Below are 17,241 nucleotides of genomic sequence, written 5' to 3' on the forward strand. Positions count from 1 at the left end.
CCATACAGAACGTTTTGATGTTTAGGAGGTTTAGGAATATATACATTTTTCTATTACGTATTGCAATTTTACATTTGAGTGAATTAACTAATGTTGTCATTTACTTTTTGTTATGTGAGTGGGTGAGCTGAGATGCGGGTCGGCCCGGCCCCGCCCCCTCTCCTCTATGATCGCAGGTCTCTGACTTGTCCTGGCATGGTTGTCTGGACAGCGGGGACTCTGCGTGATGATGCGGCGATGCGCGCCTCCCTCTTCCTCCCCTCTGTGCGCCGGTTTGCTGCGACAGGGGATGGATGTGTTAGGGGGATGACGCGCTTTGCCGCTATTGGGAGAGGGGGCGTGGCTGGATCGTCCCGCCTCTCGGCCGTGTGATTGGCCCAGGAAGCCCATTTAATGTCAATGCTAGTATACAGCGGTGAGCCACGCCCCCTGAGGAAACGAGCAAGGAGCCCGTGAAACATGTCGGGGCTATAGGTGGCGTCACTGCGTGTTTGCCCGGCATCCCCATTGCCCTGATCCACTGGGACTCCTCCTGTGCATGGCCACACCTGGCAGATCGGCTAAGGATTGAACTCTACAATGCTGCACAGCCAACTGTGATCCTTCAAGGACATTACCACAAACATGGTGAGCCGTTACAATGCTATCCTTTACTAAGAGACTGTGGGCTGAAGGCATGTATGCCTGTACCTAACGTACTCAGCTACCTCTCGATGTATGCACTGGAAGTGTATTCATACTTCAACTAACAGGATCAATATGCTCAGTTCTTGTGGACAATGAGGACTTGCTTTAATCTAATAAGCTACAACTGCCTGCTGTGCATTTACTGTGTGTATGGAACAGACATGCTTTGCTTATGTTTTGCTCATGCTTCATCTAACAAGATCTAAGCTTGCTTTGTACACTGCTTTGGACATCTGCTGCTTTGCTAAGAGACTTGATATTGGTCTACCCTAAGTGGGGAGTGTTCGCGCCAAAAGCACTTGGCCATTTGAACTACATTGATCTTTATGTCCCATGGACTTTCATTAGCCAAATATATAGCTCCAAGAGCACCTGGCCATTTGGACCACATTGATTCTCATGTCCCATGGACTTTCATTAGTCAAACATACAGTATATATAAACAAACTTTTGCTTATACATAGCATATATGCATTTCTTTTTGACAGCAAGGTTCACTCATACCATCTATTTTTGGGCTTTACTGAATGGTGTGTGATGTGTATGCATGGTTGAAAGGAGTGGACAGTTTAGGTACAGGGCAATTTTAGGGATTGAGTCTAGGGCAATTTTAAACATTTTTGTACCTTTTGATAAATAAAAGTTGACATATTTCTTGATAAAAATACTCTTTGCTTGTTTTATTGGTGTGTACCATCCACCCTTTGGTTCCTTCCTAGAAAGTTTTGTATTTCTATTGCCCAACACATCCTACCTTTTCCCCCCCACTTGTTTTCCTCCAATCTCCTGGTATTTGCCGCTACCTCTAAGTTTCCTTGTGTCCTCTGCAAGAGCTCAGGCCCACTTTAACCTGCTGAGCGGTCTGGACGAGCTCAGCTCGTCCAACACCGCCAGAGGCTGCCGCTCAGGCCCTGCTGGGCCGATTTGCACCAAATAAAAAGCAGCACACGCAGCCGGCACTTTGCCAGCCGCATGTGCTGCCTGATCGCCGCTGCAGCGCGGCGATCCGCCGCGTGCAGCGGCGAAAGAGGGTCCCCCCAGCCGCCCGAGCCCAGCGTAGCCGGAACAAACAGTTCCGGCCAGCGCTAAGGGCTGGATCGGAGGCGGCTGACGTCAAGACGTCGGCTGACGTCGATGACGTCACTCCGCTCGTCGCCATGGCGACGAGGGAAGCGAAACACGGAGGGCCGCTCATTGCGGCCTTCCGTGTTATCTCTTGCCGCCGGAGGCGATCGGAAGATCGCCTCCGGAGCGCCCTCTAGTGGGCTTTCATGCAGCCAACTTTCAGTTGGCTGCATGAAATATTTTTTTTTTTATTTAAAAAAAACCCTCCCGCAGCCACCCTGGCGATTTAATCAGAACGCCAGATTAAGCTCATAACCCCACTGGTGGAGATGTTGCTGTCCAGAAACCAAAAACAGCCAACACCAAACAGCTTACACTAGGAGTCCCTCACAGCAGACTCTGGTCATGTCTCAGAACTTTAGAATAGAATTTTTAGCAGCCAAAGGTTTTTTTGTTTAGTTTTTTTTTCCCATGCAAAAAGGTAGCATTAGCTTGCATTGATCACTAAGCTATTAGATGATGTGTTTTGATTTGTGCCCAGAGATAGGCTGTAAGAATTAATTTCCCAATCTTTCTTTCCTGCAGCCACTGAGAGTAAATGGAGTGAAAGTATACACAGAAAACGTGGACAAGAGGCAGATCATTCTAGATCTTCAGATAAGGTAAATGTTGCTAAGCTGTAGGTGTTGCTACTAGTATGTATTAGAAAGGGGGGAGGATAGTGTCATCTCTCTTTCCAGGTACCACATGCTGATGCAGTTACTATGAATTATAATTCCACAAGTCACCATAATCATCCTAGTATGCTGTACCTAGGCTCCACTAATCTTATAATTGCCTCATTTTCACTCACAACAGGCATTATAGACATGTTCAGACTTAACTGCTTAACCGGTTAATGGAAGGACATAGCAAACAGGAAGAATGTAAATAGTTTAATGGATTCTGAATTGGTTAAAATTGTATCACTTGACAGTCTTCTAATTGGATGACGCACCACATCTCGTTGTATATATTCTGGAAAAGGAAAGCTGGACTTCAGACAAGCCGATAAGTGCACTGAAATAAAATAACATGCATGGCAAACTATTTAAAGGATTACTATCACGAAATCTTAAAATTTAAAATATATGTAAGCACCTACAAATAAAAGTACGTTTTCTCCAGAGTAAAATGATCCATAAATGACTTTTCTCCTATGTTGGTGTCAATTTCAGCAACTAGTAGAAATCTGACATTACTGACAGGTTTTGGGCTAGTCCATCTCTCCATAGGGGATTCTCAGCATGGCCTTTATTCTTTATAAAGATACTCCCTGAAAATGATTAATGCCCCGTTTCCACTATCGCGGTTTCCGCCGCGATTCCACAGAGTTTCCCCGCACATGAATCGCACGGGGAAACTCTGCCATAGGGGATAACGGCGCCGCGGCCGAATCGTTTGCGCGAGCGGTTCGGCCGAAACCCCCCGCAGAATTTGCGGCGGAGGCTGCGAATCCCATAGCCGTGCATGGCACGGCTCATGGGATTCGCCTGCGATCCCGCCCACAAGCTCAGTGCCGGCGTGCGTCTGCGAGACGCACGCCGCACTAGTGGAAACGAGCCCTTATGCAAAGATGCTGGCCAGCCTCCCTGCTCGCTGCACACTTTTTTTGGCAGTTGGGCAGAGCAACTGCCATTCATTAACTGCGTATGAAAATAAAGAAAACCTGAGAACTCCTCCATGAGGAGCTGGGCTAGTCTAAGGCCCCATTCACACCTAAAACCACAAAATGCCGGTGATTACCGCTAGCGTTTTGCAGGAGTGATTTTTCCGTGATTAATACGGAAAAATTGCTGGACACTGCAGCGTTTTGGGAGCGATCGCGATTAGCGGTGCTATGCATACTAATCGCGAATCGTCTGCAAAACGCTGCATGTTACGCGTTTGTGGTTAACGCTAACCGCAAACGCGGCAGTGAGAACACTGCCATAGGCTTACATGGGCTAGTGGTTTTTACAAACTGCTAGCGTTTTGCGCTGAGCGGAAATTGCGTTATTCCCGCTCAAGTGTGAATAGGCCCTTAAACCGTTCTGTCAGATTTCTACTACCTACTGTAAGTGACAGCAACATAGGAGTAGTAATTTATGGCTCATTTTACTCTGGAAGAAATGTACTTCTTAAATGCATATGTTTACATGTATTTTAAATCTTAACATTTTCACGACAGTGGTCCTTTAAACAAGAAATGTAGTTTAGTACAGAAGAATCTCATTTTAGAACTTTTTATTTTCTAAGCAACAGCTAGGTGGTTGAAAGAGTATAGGTGGCCACACACCATACAATTAAAAGATCCAATTTTACACCAATTTGATAATTCTGATCGGTTGTACAGAAAAATCGATTTTTTTTTCCATTCATTCGAGAAATCTGATCTTCTTTTATCAAATAAAAACTTGAAATTCGTTCGGGAGTGTTGGATTTTCTGATTAATGTATATGAAAATTGTATGGTGTGTGTCAATTACTTGATGTACAGACCCAAGCAATTTTTTTCTGATCTTTCAATCATTTATATCATAATTGAGTAAAAATGTAACGTGTGTGTAATACATTGGTCAGGTTTTTGAAATGTTACAATGTGTGGCCTCCTTAAGAATTTAATCTGATCAGAGGGGGAATGAATCCCCTCATACACTGCACACAGATTCCAATAGATTTCACCATAAAAACTACTGAAAATCTATCAAACTTCACTGTTCTACTTTATTATACAGTACAATCCTATGGGAGTTTAATCTCCAGCGCTCTGCCTTTGCATCTAATCTCTTGAAATTGACCGTCTGATCGTAATTTTATTGATTTTTTTCTGCAAATCGGTGGATGTAGCCTGTTGTGTCATACATAATCGGTGGATTAGATCAGAGTGATTGAATCTGCTAGTAAAAATCAATGTGTATGGCCATCAGTCAATAGACCATGTATGGGAAGCTGTCTTGATGCCCACCACTCACCCAGTTCTTCTTCATCCTCCTCCCCCTCCGTGATCCATCCTACATCGCGTGCCCGCGGCCACGACGATGCGCAACTGCGCCTGCACACTAATGCCTCACCCAGTCGACCCAGCCAGGGGGGATTTAGGTAGTAAAGGAGGGGGATGAAGGAGAACGGGGGTAGCAGTGGGCATCAGGACAGCTTCCCATACATGCCTGCTCCCCCCATTTCTCCAACGGTGTTCAGCTCTGGTATCCTTCAAGCCTTCCACTCCCTTCCTGCCATACTGCGCATGCGCAGGGCCGTGACCTTGTGCAGTGCGCAGTACGGGGGCACAAATGGATGTGGATACCTGGGATTTTATTATAAAAGATGGTCAATGAGATGCAAATATTTGTAGTTTGCATGCAAATTGTACGCAGCTTTAAATTCAGCGTTAAGCACTTCCTGATGTATTTTGATTGGTGGAATTCCAAGCTGGAAATATTTGCATCTCATGGGCCCTCTGTACACTTTAATACTAGGAAGTGTCTGGAAAGATGAACGTACCGTGCTGTACAGAAGGATCACTATGAAAGCGCAGCTTAGTGAAATGTGCAGATACCCTCTCAGTTATGACTACACATGGTTTTAGAGATGAGTACTAGCAGAATAATAAGGATACAATAGAAATAGCGGAATACATATCTGAGGATATTCTGGCCTGTGTATCCAGCAGAGGCAGTGATTGCTGTCATTTGTACCAGCAGCTACTATTGATGCTGTCTGTGTGATATTTCCCTGAAGCCATCACAGCTGCTATAAACTGCTTCTGTTATTCCCCTTTCTCAGCTTTGTCGGGAACACAGAGATTGACTTGGAAGTGAAGCGATATTTCTGCAGAGCTGGAGTGAAGAGCATTCAGGTAAATAGAATGGAACAATGGGAAGGTCACTCACTGCATTGTCTGGATCAGAAGAATAAAGAGATGTGTCATGCCAGGTATACACCATGCAATCTCCTGTCCAATTTGATTTCTGATCGATTTTCTGATCACTTCTGTGCAAAATTGATCAGAAAATCAATTGGAAATCAGATCGGGCCTGTCAGAAACAGGGCTGCGGAGTCAGTATAAAAATCAGACTCAGTTTATGAAACCTCCAACTCCAGGTACCCAAAAATTGCTCCAACTCTGACCCCTCAACTCCAACTCCACAGCCCTGGTCGGGAATTATCGATTCAACCCACCAATCTGATGGGAAATTGCATGGGGTGTACTAGTCATAAAGCCGCATCTACACGCGTAGATGTGGCCGCTATGTTCCGCATCAGCGGCTCGATTGATAAGATCCGACAGGACGGATCTTGCTTCCGCCGATTCCCTGCTCGCTCCCCGCGAGGGGACAATGTCAGGGAATCGAGCGGAAGATGAGCGGCGCCGGCGGGGTCGAGCGGGGAATCGAATGCAGCGCACGCGCGGCGAGTGGTGACGCGGCGGGCACATGCGGGGACGCGGAAGAGGCGATCTGGCGGCTAATCGAGCCGCCGGATCGCAGCCTCATCTACCAGTGTAGATGAGGCTTAACACAGAGATCCAATCTTGTTCACTGAAGGGCAGTGACGCGGAGCAGTGCTTTTCAGCGCTGCTAGAATTGGGCGCAGCCGGCGCCTCCATAGACTTTAATAGGAATCATTCCTATTGAAGCGCTCAGTGAGTAACGTCGGCTCCGTCAGACGACGGAGCCGAGGTTGCTTAAAAACATAATAATTCGGCCTCCAGCAATCGCTGGAAGCCGAATTATTTCATTCCCCCACTATCCATTTCGGCCTGGAGGGGGAATAGTAATTAAATCTACCCGGACTTGTGCAGCAGCAGGATCAGCTATACACCGCTGTATCCTGCGCCCAAGTCTACCGGCGCCGATTTCAAATGTACTCCAGTGGCGGGCAGTTTGACTGTTTCTTTGTAAAGCAGTATGCCCAGGCATCACATTCAAAACAGCATCAGGTGCTGCTACATTAATGAATTAAAGGGAATCTGAAGTGAAAATAAACTTATGATATAATGAATTGTATGTGACATACAGCTAAGAAATAAAACATTAGCAGCACAGATATTGTTTCTAGTACAGGAAGAGTTAATAAACTTCACTTGTTATCTACACTAAAGAGCTTCTCTGCGCTCCAGGACCAAAAAAGTTCTGGACAGCACTGTTTTTTGAAGCTTGTATCTCAAATGTCTCTCATTGTTTCTTGTTTGTTTATGGTTTTTCTGCAGAGGAAAGTTGAAAAGGTCATTAGCTCTGCTCTGTGAAATCATTTGTTGCTGAGTGTAATGTGTAAACTGCATATATTAAAAAATGATGCAATGTTATAAAAAAAAAGCTATATAACTGAAAATAAAAATATGAGACTCTTTTCTTTGCTGCTAATAATCTATTAATTATCCGTACTGCACATAGAATTAATTATATCATACTTTTTTTTTCTCTTCACTGTCACTTCAGTGCTGAAGTGGTTCAGCTAAAACATAAGTCCATGTATGATTTTATTACAGAAGAGTCAGCATTTCCTGTGCTGGTTGGGATGGGTGTCGTCTACATCCTGTTTCTCTGCCTTGACTGAAATCTTGGGCAAAGCTATGGGTGATGAAACGTCACCTCACTACCGCCCACCTAAAGCTTTTGAAGTAACGGCTAGATAGCATAAAATATGTGAGGGATGTGGAGACTGACATTTTTTTTTGTATACCAAAGCTCTCCTGCTCATCCTTTACCACTATTACTTTTAGGCACAGATCCTCAAAAAGCAGGTAGATCAGATGATTCTGACTGGATTAGCTGCATGCTTGTTTCAGGTACATCAATCATTACTGCAGCCAAAGAGATGACCTGAATGTCAGACAACCGGTATTGTTTGAAAGGAATTGCATTTGGCAGCCTCCATATCACTCTCACTTGTGGTGTGCAGGGCAGCTTATTTGTGTCTGGAAGCTTAGCTTCTGTGTTGTCTGTCAGCTCTTTCAGAGCCACATTATGCAGAGAGAGCTGGTTTTCCGCATTTGCATTGCTACACCCCCTTTGTTGTCTGATACCTGCCTGATCAGTCGAGACAGGCAAAAAGGGTGCCGGACATTTGGGCCACCACCATAGGCTGTAATGTGAATTAATGCTATAGCGGTCTGCAGAGGGTAATTTGGGTGCCGGCAAAAGGCGGAGCCCAAATTACGAAAAAAATCAGTGCAATTCAGCCACCAGCAATAGCTGGCATTGGAATTGCATCTCACCCCTGAGTCCATGGCGGCCTGGAGGCGGAATAGTAATTAACGCCGCTGGGAAATTTGCAATAGCAGAGTGAGACGGTTTTCTGATTCACCCTGCGTCCAAATTTCCCGGCTCCCTTTTTGCATGTTTGCTGATCAGTGACCAGAAGTCTCTGCCCCGGTAGCACTGAGCTACAAGTCACTTTGCAAGCACTTGTGGACTTGCACTGATGCTGGGAATACACGGTTCGTTTCTGCAGCTCTATTCTGTGCTCGATAGTTTTTGCCACAGGATTCTGCAGTCTATTCTCTTATCTTCCATTTGGTTTTCTTATCTTTTTCTATTCACCTCTATGAGAAATCGAGCAGCGAAACGGGAAATCGGACATGTCGGAAATTATCTATCGAGCCATCTAAATGGCTCAAAAACAAACCGTGTATTCCCAGCATAAATTGTATAAACCTGGTTCTGAATGAAGGTATGTTATGGTGCAGGTGACTTTGTTCAAGGTGAAATGCAGCACTAGTGAGAAATGTCTGAAGTTACCTGATTAATCCGTAGGTTTACTTAAATCCATATAAAGGGAGAAAAGGGAGTTTGGGCAGTAGTTTATGTGAAATGGCTGTTAGGCCAGTTTACTGTTCTCTCAGATTATCCTAAAGGTGGCCACACACCATACAATTCAAAGCTCCAATTTTTCACCAATTCAATAATTACGATCGGTTGTCCCAAAAATCGAGAGCTTTTCTTTGTTTTTGAGCGAGAAATCCAATTGGATTTCCCGTTTTTTGTTTTGTTTTTAGATTGGACACATTGGAAATTTCAGACCAACGTTATCAATAATTGTATGGTGTGTAATGGATTGTCAATTATTTGATGTACAGTTTCAATCATTTTTTTCTGAGCTTTTAATTATTTTATTCATGATTGGGGAAAAATTGAACATAGGTGTGTGTGATTGGTCAGATTTTTAAATTGTTACAATCCGTCACAAAAATTGATTGTTATTCTTGAATTGAACAGATATTTTTAAAAAAATGGTATGGTGTGTGGCCACCTTCAGGGCATTTTTGTATGGATTGAATATTGAATCGAGCTGACGTTTTATCAGGTAACTTCATACCTGAACATCTTCACACAGATCTCTTGCAGATTAAATAGGCAGGAACCATAGAGATGAGCTTGACGGTAACTGCCTTTTTCCACTAGCCTGCGATTTGCGATTTGCTTCTGATCGCAAATCGCAGGGTAGATTAAACTAATGGAAACTGCAGCAGCAATTTCCATTAGTGCGATCCGATTGCGATGCGATTTTGGTCAAAGCGCAATCGTTGTCCTGCCGCGTTTTGTATGCGATTGAGCTGGACTATGAGTATAGTAGCTCAATCGCAATCGCAATCGCATGGTGGAAATTGAAACGCGATTGCGATCGCGATCGGAATCGCGATCGCAATCGTGATCGCATTTCATAGTGGAAAAGAGCCCTAACTGCTTCTGTTGTTGGAAGCCTCAACATCCTTCTCACTTCGGGTATCCTGTAAGCTCATACATACACTGGAGTGCTTTGGGCTTAGATGGTCGATTGAGAAAATCTCTGTCTTGAGACCGAGATCTTTCCCCCACTTCTTTGTATCTGTACAGTGTTCAGCCCCAAACTCTGTGTGTGTTTGCACCTTTTAGTCTGATTAGTATTGGCCCAGACCCCCCTGCACATTTGAAGCCAGCAGTAACAGTATGATTGACCTGTAACGTTGATGGACATTGATTATATATATGGCCTGTGTGCACTGGAGCCTATCAATACTCCTTTCAAAGAGCTGAGTAGGAGGAACAAATAAACCCATTGCTTTGAAGCCGGCGTGTGATCTAATGAGTTCCATACGCCAGCCAGTACCCCACGTGCATACAGAGCAGCATACAGAGCGGCACACGTGTCCTTCACTCAGCACAGTGCTTGACACGCCTTCTGTTCAGTTTGACAAGCTATAAATAAATGTCCTGAGCTGCTTTCCCCCCATATATTTGTATATTTACAGATGTAACCCCTCCATGACTGGAGCAAAATTTGCAACTGATTATTCAGTGATAACGTTTTTATCATTATTCTTTAGAATATGAATCTGAATGATTTTTTTCCTATACAAATGGCGTTTTGTACCAAGGCTAAATTTCTACATTTGCTGTGGCAAATTTTCAATTGTTAAAAGGAAGTGTATGCCACAGACTTACCTCTGAGGATGACAAGTGGGGAAGAATAATATGCAATAAGTGCGAACTAGCCCATTGATTAAAGTAAACCTATACTGAAAAAAAAAAGACTTTAACTTACCTGGGTCTTCTACCAGCCCCCTATAGCCGCCCTGTGCCTGCGCCATCACAAAGCGATCCTCCGTTCCCCCGCTGTTATGCGCGGCCATTGACTCGCCAGTCGGCAGGCCAGTAGAGAGTCACTGCGGGGTACAGGAGGATCACTAATCGACAGTGCAGGCACAGGGCAGCTGCACAGGGCTGGTAGAAGCCCTAGGGTAAATTCAACTTTTTTAACTTACCTTTTAACTCACCTTGCCTAACTAAACAGTTTAGGTTCCCTTTAACATGAGTTCTCAGTTTTTCTGTGCAAAAAACGTGCACGTGCACGAAAACAGTCAAGTTTCCCCCCTGCCTTAACAGTGGCTGTGACAGGTCACAGCCACTCCCAGAAGTGCAGCTGGGCGTGGCCTCTTACCTTCTTTATGTTTTGGGAAAAGGCACCACTGAGCAAGGGCGGATTTATACTTTTTCCTCTCCTAGGCCAACTTTCTAGCAGCTTCCCTTCCATATGCACCACTCCCTCCTTTTCATTGTGCAGCCTCTTCTTTCATGTCTAACATTCATGTACAGCAGCCTCCTTCAGTCCTATGCAAGTCCCCTGAGCAGCTGTTCCCTACGGTATTTCTATGGGTTGCTCCTTACTTGTAATCTTTGTATTCAATTTTGAGCCTCTTCTTCAATATGCAGCAATCCCTTTTCCATGTCCATCTGCCCCTTGGCCAGCTGCCGCCCAAGACCTTTCCAGAAATCCAGCCTTGCCTCTGAGAGTTGTGTGCAGGGCAGGGCTGGATTTACCATAAGGCACTGTAGGCACGTGCCTACAGGCGCCTGATGATAGAAAGGCGGCTCACTCTGCTGCTTAAGCGCCTCTTGCTCACCTTCCCTATGCAGAGTCCTGATGAGTGTAATTGAGAGGTTACGCAACCTGCTCTCGGCATTACTCTGACGAGAGCTCCCTTCAGTCACGGGTAAGTTGGTATTAGGAAGCCAGAGGAATCCTCAGTATTACGGGGCACCTGTAGCTACCTATGAAGGGCAAGGGAACTAAGAGAGAAGTGACAACTAGGACAGCCAGCACAGTTCGGCAGGTGTTTGTAGGTTCATGGAAGGCGAAGTCTAGGGTGCCAGGACATCTGTGCCTATAGGCTCCTGTGATGTAAATCCGGGCCTAGTGCAGGGGGTGGGGAGAGATCGGGCAGATAAACTTGTGACCGAACCATCACTCGCATTATATGCCTTACCACCTATCTACCATTCCTCATTGCCTGCATGCCCTTTCTATTCCCACCCTTGGAACAATTCTCTATTTTCTTTGCCCAACAAGCACACATTGCTAGTATCACTGCACACTGTTACCAAAGCATAAGCATGACCTGCTATAACCTGGAGTTATATTTTCTTAGAGAAGAGGAACAGCTTGGTGGCTGTTTGTGAAGCAGCCTTTTGAACAGAGAGGTTCATCTGCTTTCATCTAATGCTTTTTGTTTCATTTATGCTGTCTCTATACTCACATGCACTTATGTCTGTGGAACGAAATTGCTTTGAGTTTTCTATTCTTTTCTAGTATAAATCGATGGGACTTTATAATAAGTATACAACAATGATAAGCACTTTTCCTTATGTTAAAAATGTCCTGTAGTTTGGATAAGTAGCAATAAGGGTCCTACTGGGGGTATCGCAGGGCTGGTAAGGACTTTGGGTAGGAGTGTTGCCAAGATGTAACATCAGAGGTCTGAGTTTGTGGTTTTAATATAGCCGTCTAAAAAGAAAAATAAGGACTGAGACAATATATGCAACAGAAGATAGATTCTGCAGAGCTGTTATATAATTCCTCTGTAGCACCTGCTCTACAAAGCCAGCTGTTCTGGATCCCATCATCTGTTTTCAGCACCAAATGAAGTGATTTTCCCCTGCCTGTGTCTTCAATTCTTCTGAAGAAGGCTGGTTTTGGGACTGATCTGTTACAAAACCAGCATGTAATCCTGACAACATTTAGTCTGTGAGAAGTTTAAAGGTCAACTGAAGCGAGAGGGATATGGAGGCTGCCATATTTAATTCCTTTTAAGCAATACCAGTTGCCGGGCAGCCCTGCTGACCTATATGGCTGCATTAGTATCTGAATCACACCAAAAACAAGCATGCAGCTTATCTTGCCAGATCTGATAATAATGTCAGAGACATCTGATCTGCTGCATGCTTGTTCAGGGGCTATGGCTAAAAGTATTAGAGGCATTAGAGGATCAGCAGGACAGCCAGGCAACTGGTATTGCTTTAAAAATAAATATGGCAGCCTCCACGTCCCTTTGCTTCAGTTGTCCTTTAAACAATACCAGTTGCCTGGCTATCCTGCTGATCTTCTGCCTCTAATACTTTTAGCCATAGACCCTGAACAAGCATGCAGCAGATCAGGTGTCTCTGACATTATTATCAGATCTGGCAAGATAAGCTGCATGCTTGTTTCTGGTGTGATTCAGACACTACTGCAGCCAAATAATACCAGTTGCCTGGCAGCCCTGCTGGTCTGATTGAAAGGAAATAAATATGGCAGCCTTCATATCACTCTCACTTCAGTTGTCCTTTAAGAACTTGGGAGTACAGTAGTGCTGTACGATATAACACAAAACATACTTTGACCCTTTTGTCTGCCAGTTTCTGTTAGGGGCAACAAGGAGAAGTTATTACTGGTATTCACTGCAATACAAGAAAGTACACTCCTGGGCATGTGTAATTAGCTACACCTCAATTGGAGGGGATCACAGGTCAAAATGACAGCGTATGCATACAAAATTAGACCACATGGTCTTTTTTTTATGTGATGTTATTAATCAACCTAGAAGAAGGAAATGCTAATTAAAGGAAACCTAAAGTTAATTAAAAGATGCCAGTTTAATTTACCTGGGGCTTCTTCCAACCCTCTGAAGTCCTCCTGGCCGCTTGCCATTACTCTGCGCTGCTCCGATGAGCAGCAGTGCCCTTCTAACAGCTGTCTCGGGCCGCACGCCTCCTGATTGTGTTCCCATTGCCGGGAGTGTTCTGCACTTGTGCAGTTCATAAAAACTTGGAACTGCGCAGAACGCTACTGGCCACATGAGCGCAATCGAGGTGGTGCATGGATGGGGCTGCTTATGCTCTGTAGCTCGCACATATACTGCATAGAGCTACCACAAAGTTACCTACCCAAGAGAATGTATTTCTTTGTAACAAAGCCCCCTGGCTTTGAAAGGGAATCTGAAGTGAAAATAAACGGTACTTATCCGTTAGCCGGGCGCATCCGGCAGGTGGCGCTAATTACTATTCCCCCTCCAGGCCGCCATGGATAGTAGGGAAAGATGTAACTCTGATGGAGTTTTGTCGCCACCTAGAGGATACGCCCGGCTAACGGATAAGTACCAAATAAACTTATGATATAATGATTTGAATGTGTAGTACAGCTTAAGGTGGCCATACACTGGTCGATTTGCCATCAGATTCGACCAACAGATAGATCCCTCTCTGATCGAATCTGATCAGAGAGGGATTGTGTGGCCACCTTTACTGCAAACAGATTGTTAATCGATTTCAGCCTGAAACCGATCACAATCTGTGGAGCTGCCGCTGCTGCCCCCCCCCCCCCCCTCCTGCATACATTACCTGTTCCGGCCGGCGCAAGTCCCCTGGTCCCCGCTGTCTTCTTCTCCGCTCCGGGCTCCAGACCGTCCCTGCAGCTACTGAACTTCCTGTCCAGGGGAAGTTTAAACAGTAGAGGGCGCTCTACTGTTTAAACTTCCTGCCGGGACAGGAAGTTCTGTGTAGCTGCAGCCGGTCCGGAACCCAGCGCGGAAAGAAGACAGCGGGGCCAAGGGGACTCGCGCCGGCCGGAACAGGTAATGTATACCCGCTGTATTGCGTCGGTCGTCGGGCATTCGAACACCGCTATCGACGCACTCCCGACCCGCCGGCGATCGAGAAAAATCTTCAGCACGGACGAATCGACGGGAACGATCGATTTCGGGCGGAAATCGATCGTTCTGTCAGCGGTGTGCGCGGCGATTTCACAGCCGATTTGATCACTGTGATCGAATCGACCGTATATCGGTGGGAAAATCTTTAGGTGTATGGGCCCCTTAAGAAATAAAACATTATTAACATTATTAGCATTATTAGCACAGATAAGTGTCATATTGTTTCCAGTACAGGAAGAAACGTCAGTTGTTATCTATGCAAAGGAGCTTCTGTGAGCTCTGTGACTTTATAAAGTCTTGGACAGCACTTTTTTTTGAAGCTCTTATCTGAACTGTCTCCCATTGTTGGTTCTTTGTCTATGGTTTTTCTGCAGAGAAAAGTTCAAAAGGGTCAATAGCCTGCTCTGTGAAATCACTTAAAATGCTGAGTGTATTGTGGAAACTGCAATTCTTAGAGAATGATGCAATGTTATAAAATACACTATATATTTAAAAATAACACATGACACTATTTTCTTTGTTACTAATATTCTATTAAATTTCCGTATTACACAACCAATTCATTATATCATGAGTTGTTTTTTGCTTCCGTGTCACTTTAACTTAGCTGTAGGGATAGCAGTGGTTCCTGTGTGATTGATTTGCATGAAAGCATTTGGATGTGAGTGTGCAAAGGGTTAACTGATTTTGCTGTTTTGTTGGGCACATCCCCTTTATAAACGTCCTAACTTATGGTGATGAGCGTTTTTTGTTCTGAGGACACAGAAGGCCACATACCTGCAACAGCATGAAATGGTGTAAACTTTCTTACTATGCAGTATGACATGTGCGTCACAAGATTGGTTGAAGAGTTTTCTTTTTATGTTATTTAAAGCAGAGTTCCCCAACTCTATCCTCAAGGCCCACCAACAGTACGGCCTGGTGCACACCAGAGGAGTTTTTCTGAGCGTTTTGAGTTTTTAAATCTGCTGCTAATGTTATCCTATGTGTCTGTGCACACTGGAGCAATGAGGTTTTGTAAAAAAAAACCTTAGCATTACATTGGGAAGAGCTTTTAGAGGTTTCAAAAGCTCTTCCCAATGTAATGCTATGGTTTTTTTTTACAAAACCTCATTGCTCCAGTGTGCACAGACACATAGGATAACATTAGCAGCAGATTTAAAAACTCAAAACGCTCAGAAAAACTCCTCTGGTGTGCACCAGGCCTACATGTTTTGCAGGAAACCACAAACATGCATGGGTGAGGCAATTCGTGTCTCAGCAGAGCTGATTAACTACCTCTGTGGATTTCCACAAAACATGCACTGTTGGTGGGCCTTGAGGATAGGGTTGGGGAACACAAAGTATAACTGTTTAGATCTATTTATCCCATGATTTGTATATTCAGCTGTTTGTTTAAAGTTCAGCTGTAAACTATACCCACAAGCCATTGTCAGTAATGTTCTCTTTACCCCTTTCAGCTGCACGGTACAATAAGAGTCATTTTGGAGCCGTTAATTGGAGACGTCCCAATAATTGGAGCTCTGTCCATATTTTTCCTGAAGAAACCGGTGAGTGGAAAATGAAAATATTATTTCACAGCTATTCTCTGCTGTTCCATACATGCTGCTGTGAGGCACAGGAAAGGTCACCTATCCCTGCACCACCTCCTAGTGGTAATCTAGGTGCACTGCAATGCTCAGCAGTCATAGAATGAGAATACTTGAAGAGTACATATGCTGTGCTCACATGAAGGTTAGAATTTCACGATTGCAGTGCAGGAAATATGCTGAGGTTACTACAGATCATTTATAATTCGGAAAATGGAACTGCTTCATAGTTAAAGGGTAATAGAGTTTGGATGTTGTGTTTACATGTTTATAGAGTTAGGAGGGGATACTTGAAACACAGATAAAATTATGTGTTCTTATCAGTTTACTAGAGCAAAACGTTTAGAATCAGGATGATTATTTGTTGATAAACTCAGAGGAATAGGAATATGCTTTTAATCCTGTAACTGATGCTGAAGGCGCAGCATGGATGCATTCGGGCATGAGAAGGGAGTGCAGAGGTTATTTGTGACCTGGCCTGACAAAGACTGATGCATTGGCTTCCTCAGGAGTGGGGATGGTCAATGAGATGCAAATAATTTAGAGTTGATGCAGGATTATGCAAATTTATGCAGCTTGAAAATGGACCAATTGAATTCTACCTTAGCATTATTTGATTGATTTATGTTCTAGCCAGGGCTGTGGAGTCGGAGTCGGGGCAATTTTGGGCACCTGGAGTTGGAGTCTGAGTCGTTGATTTCATAAACTGAGGAGTCTGAGTCGGATGATTTTTGTACAAAATGCACAGCCCTGTTAAGTATTAGACTAAGGAGGCGGAGAGTCTGAGTCGGAGCCATTTTGGGTGTCCGGAGTAGGAGTTGGAGTCGTGGTTTCATAAACCGAGGAGTCGGAGTCAGAAGATTTTTGTACCGACTCCACAGCCCTGCATACATTTGCATACAAAATTAGCATAATGCTGCATCAACTTGGAATAATTTGCTTCTCATTGACTATACCTCAAGAGTACACAACCCACCACATCTGACTCTGCACATAGCAGCTAGGGATATGGGCGTGTGTACATTTAATATGGTCGAAAGGAAAAATGGACGCAAGATATTGCCGATAGAAGAATATTGGTAATTTCACCAATATAGACTGTTACCTGATATCGATTAGTAGAATATTCAAACTGGGTCCAAGGGGTGTCAGGGAAACAACAGGGATTGTGCTCTATTGACACTAATAAAACTTGTTGAGTACAAATAAAACATTTGTTGAATAGGTTAAAATTGTGGACATGGAACACACACACACATAAGGATATTATCTCTAATAGTACAAGAGATTCCGGTCAGATACCTACATATGAGCAGAGATATTAGTGCCTTTGTATAGCACTTGCACTTTGTTACCCCCAGTACCTAGCCATTTTTGATCTGGTTTTAGTGACCCTTTTGGCCATTTAGTAGGGGGGAGGGTACTACCTCTTTGG

The 17,241-nt window shown here is 44.3% G+C and overlaps 1 protein-coding gene across 3 annotated transcripts in view; it reads left to right on the forward strand.

Moving 5' to 3' along the window:
- ESYT2 (extended synaptotagmin 2) overlaps positions 1–17,241 on the forward strand; it is a 202,168-nt gene that overhangs the window by 111,215 nt on the left and 73,712 nt on the right. For all 3 annotated transcript variants that reach the window (XM_068235843.1, XM_068235844.1, XM_068235845.1), the window contains exons 4-6: positions 2,338–2,414; positions 5,556–5,628; positions 15,678–15,767. In XM_068235843.1, coding sequence (XP_068091944.1) covers positions 2,338–2,414; positions 5,556–5,628; positions 15,678–15,767 — 240 coding nt within the window. The remainder of the gene's footprint in view (positions 1–2,337; positions 2,415–5,555; positions 5,629–15,677; positions 15,768–17,241) is intronic.

The sequence above is a fragment of the Hyperolius riggenbachi genome, chromosome 5, assembly GCF_040937935.1.
Source record: "Hyperolius riggenbachi isolate aHypRig1 chromosome 5, aHypRig1.pri, whole genome shotgun sequence".
Lineage (NCBI taxonomy): Eukaryota > Metazoa > Chordata > Amphibia > Anura > Hyperoliidae > Hyperolius > Hyperolius riggenbachi.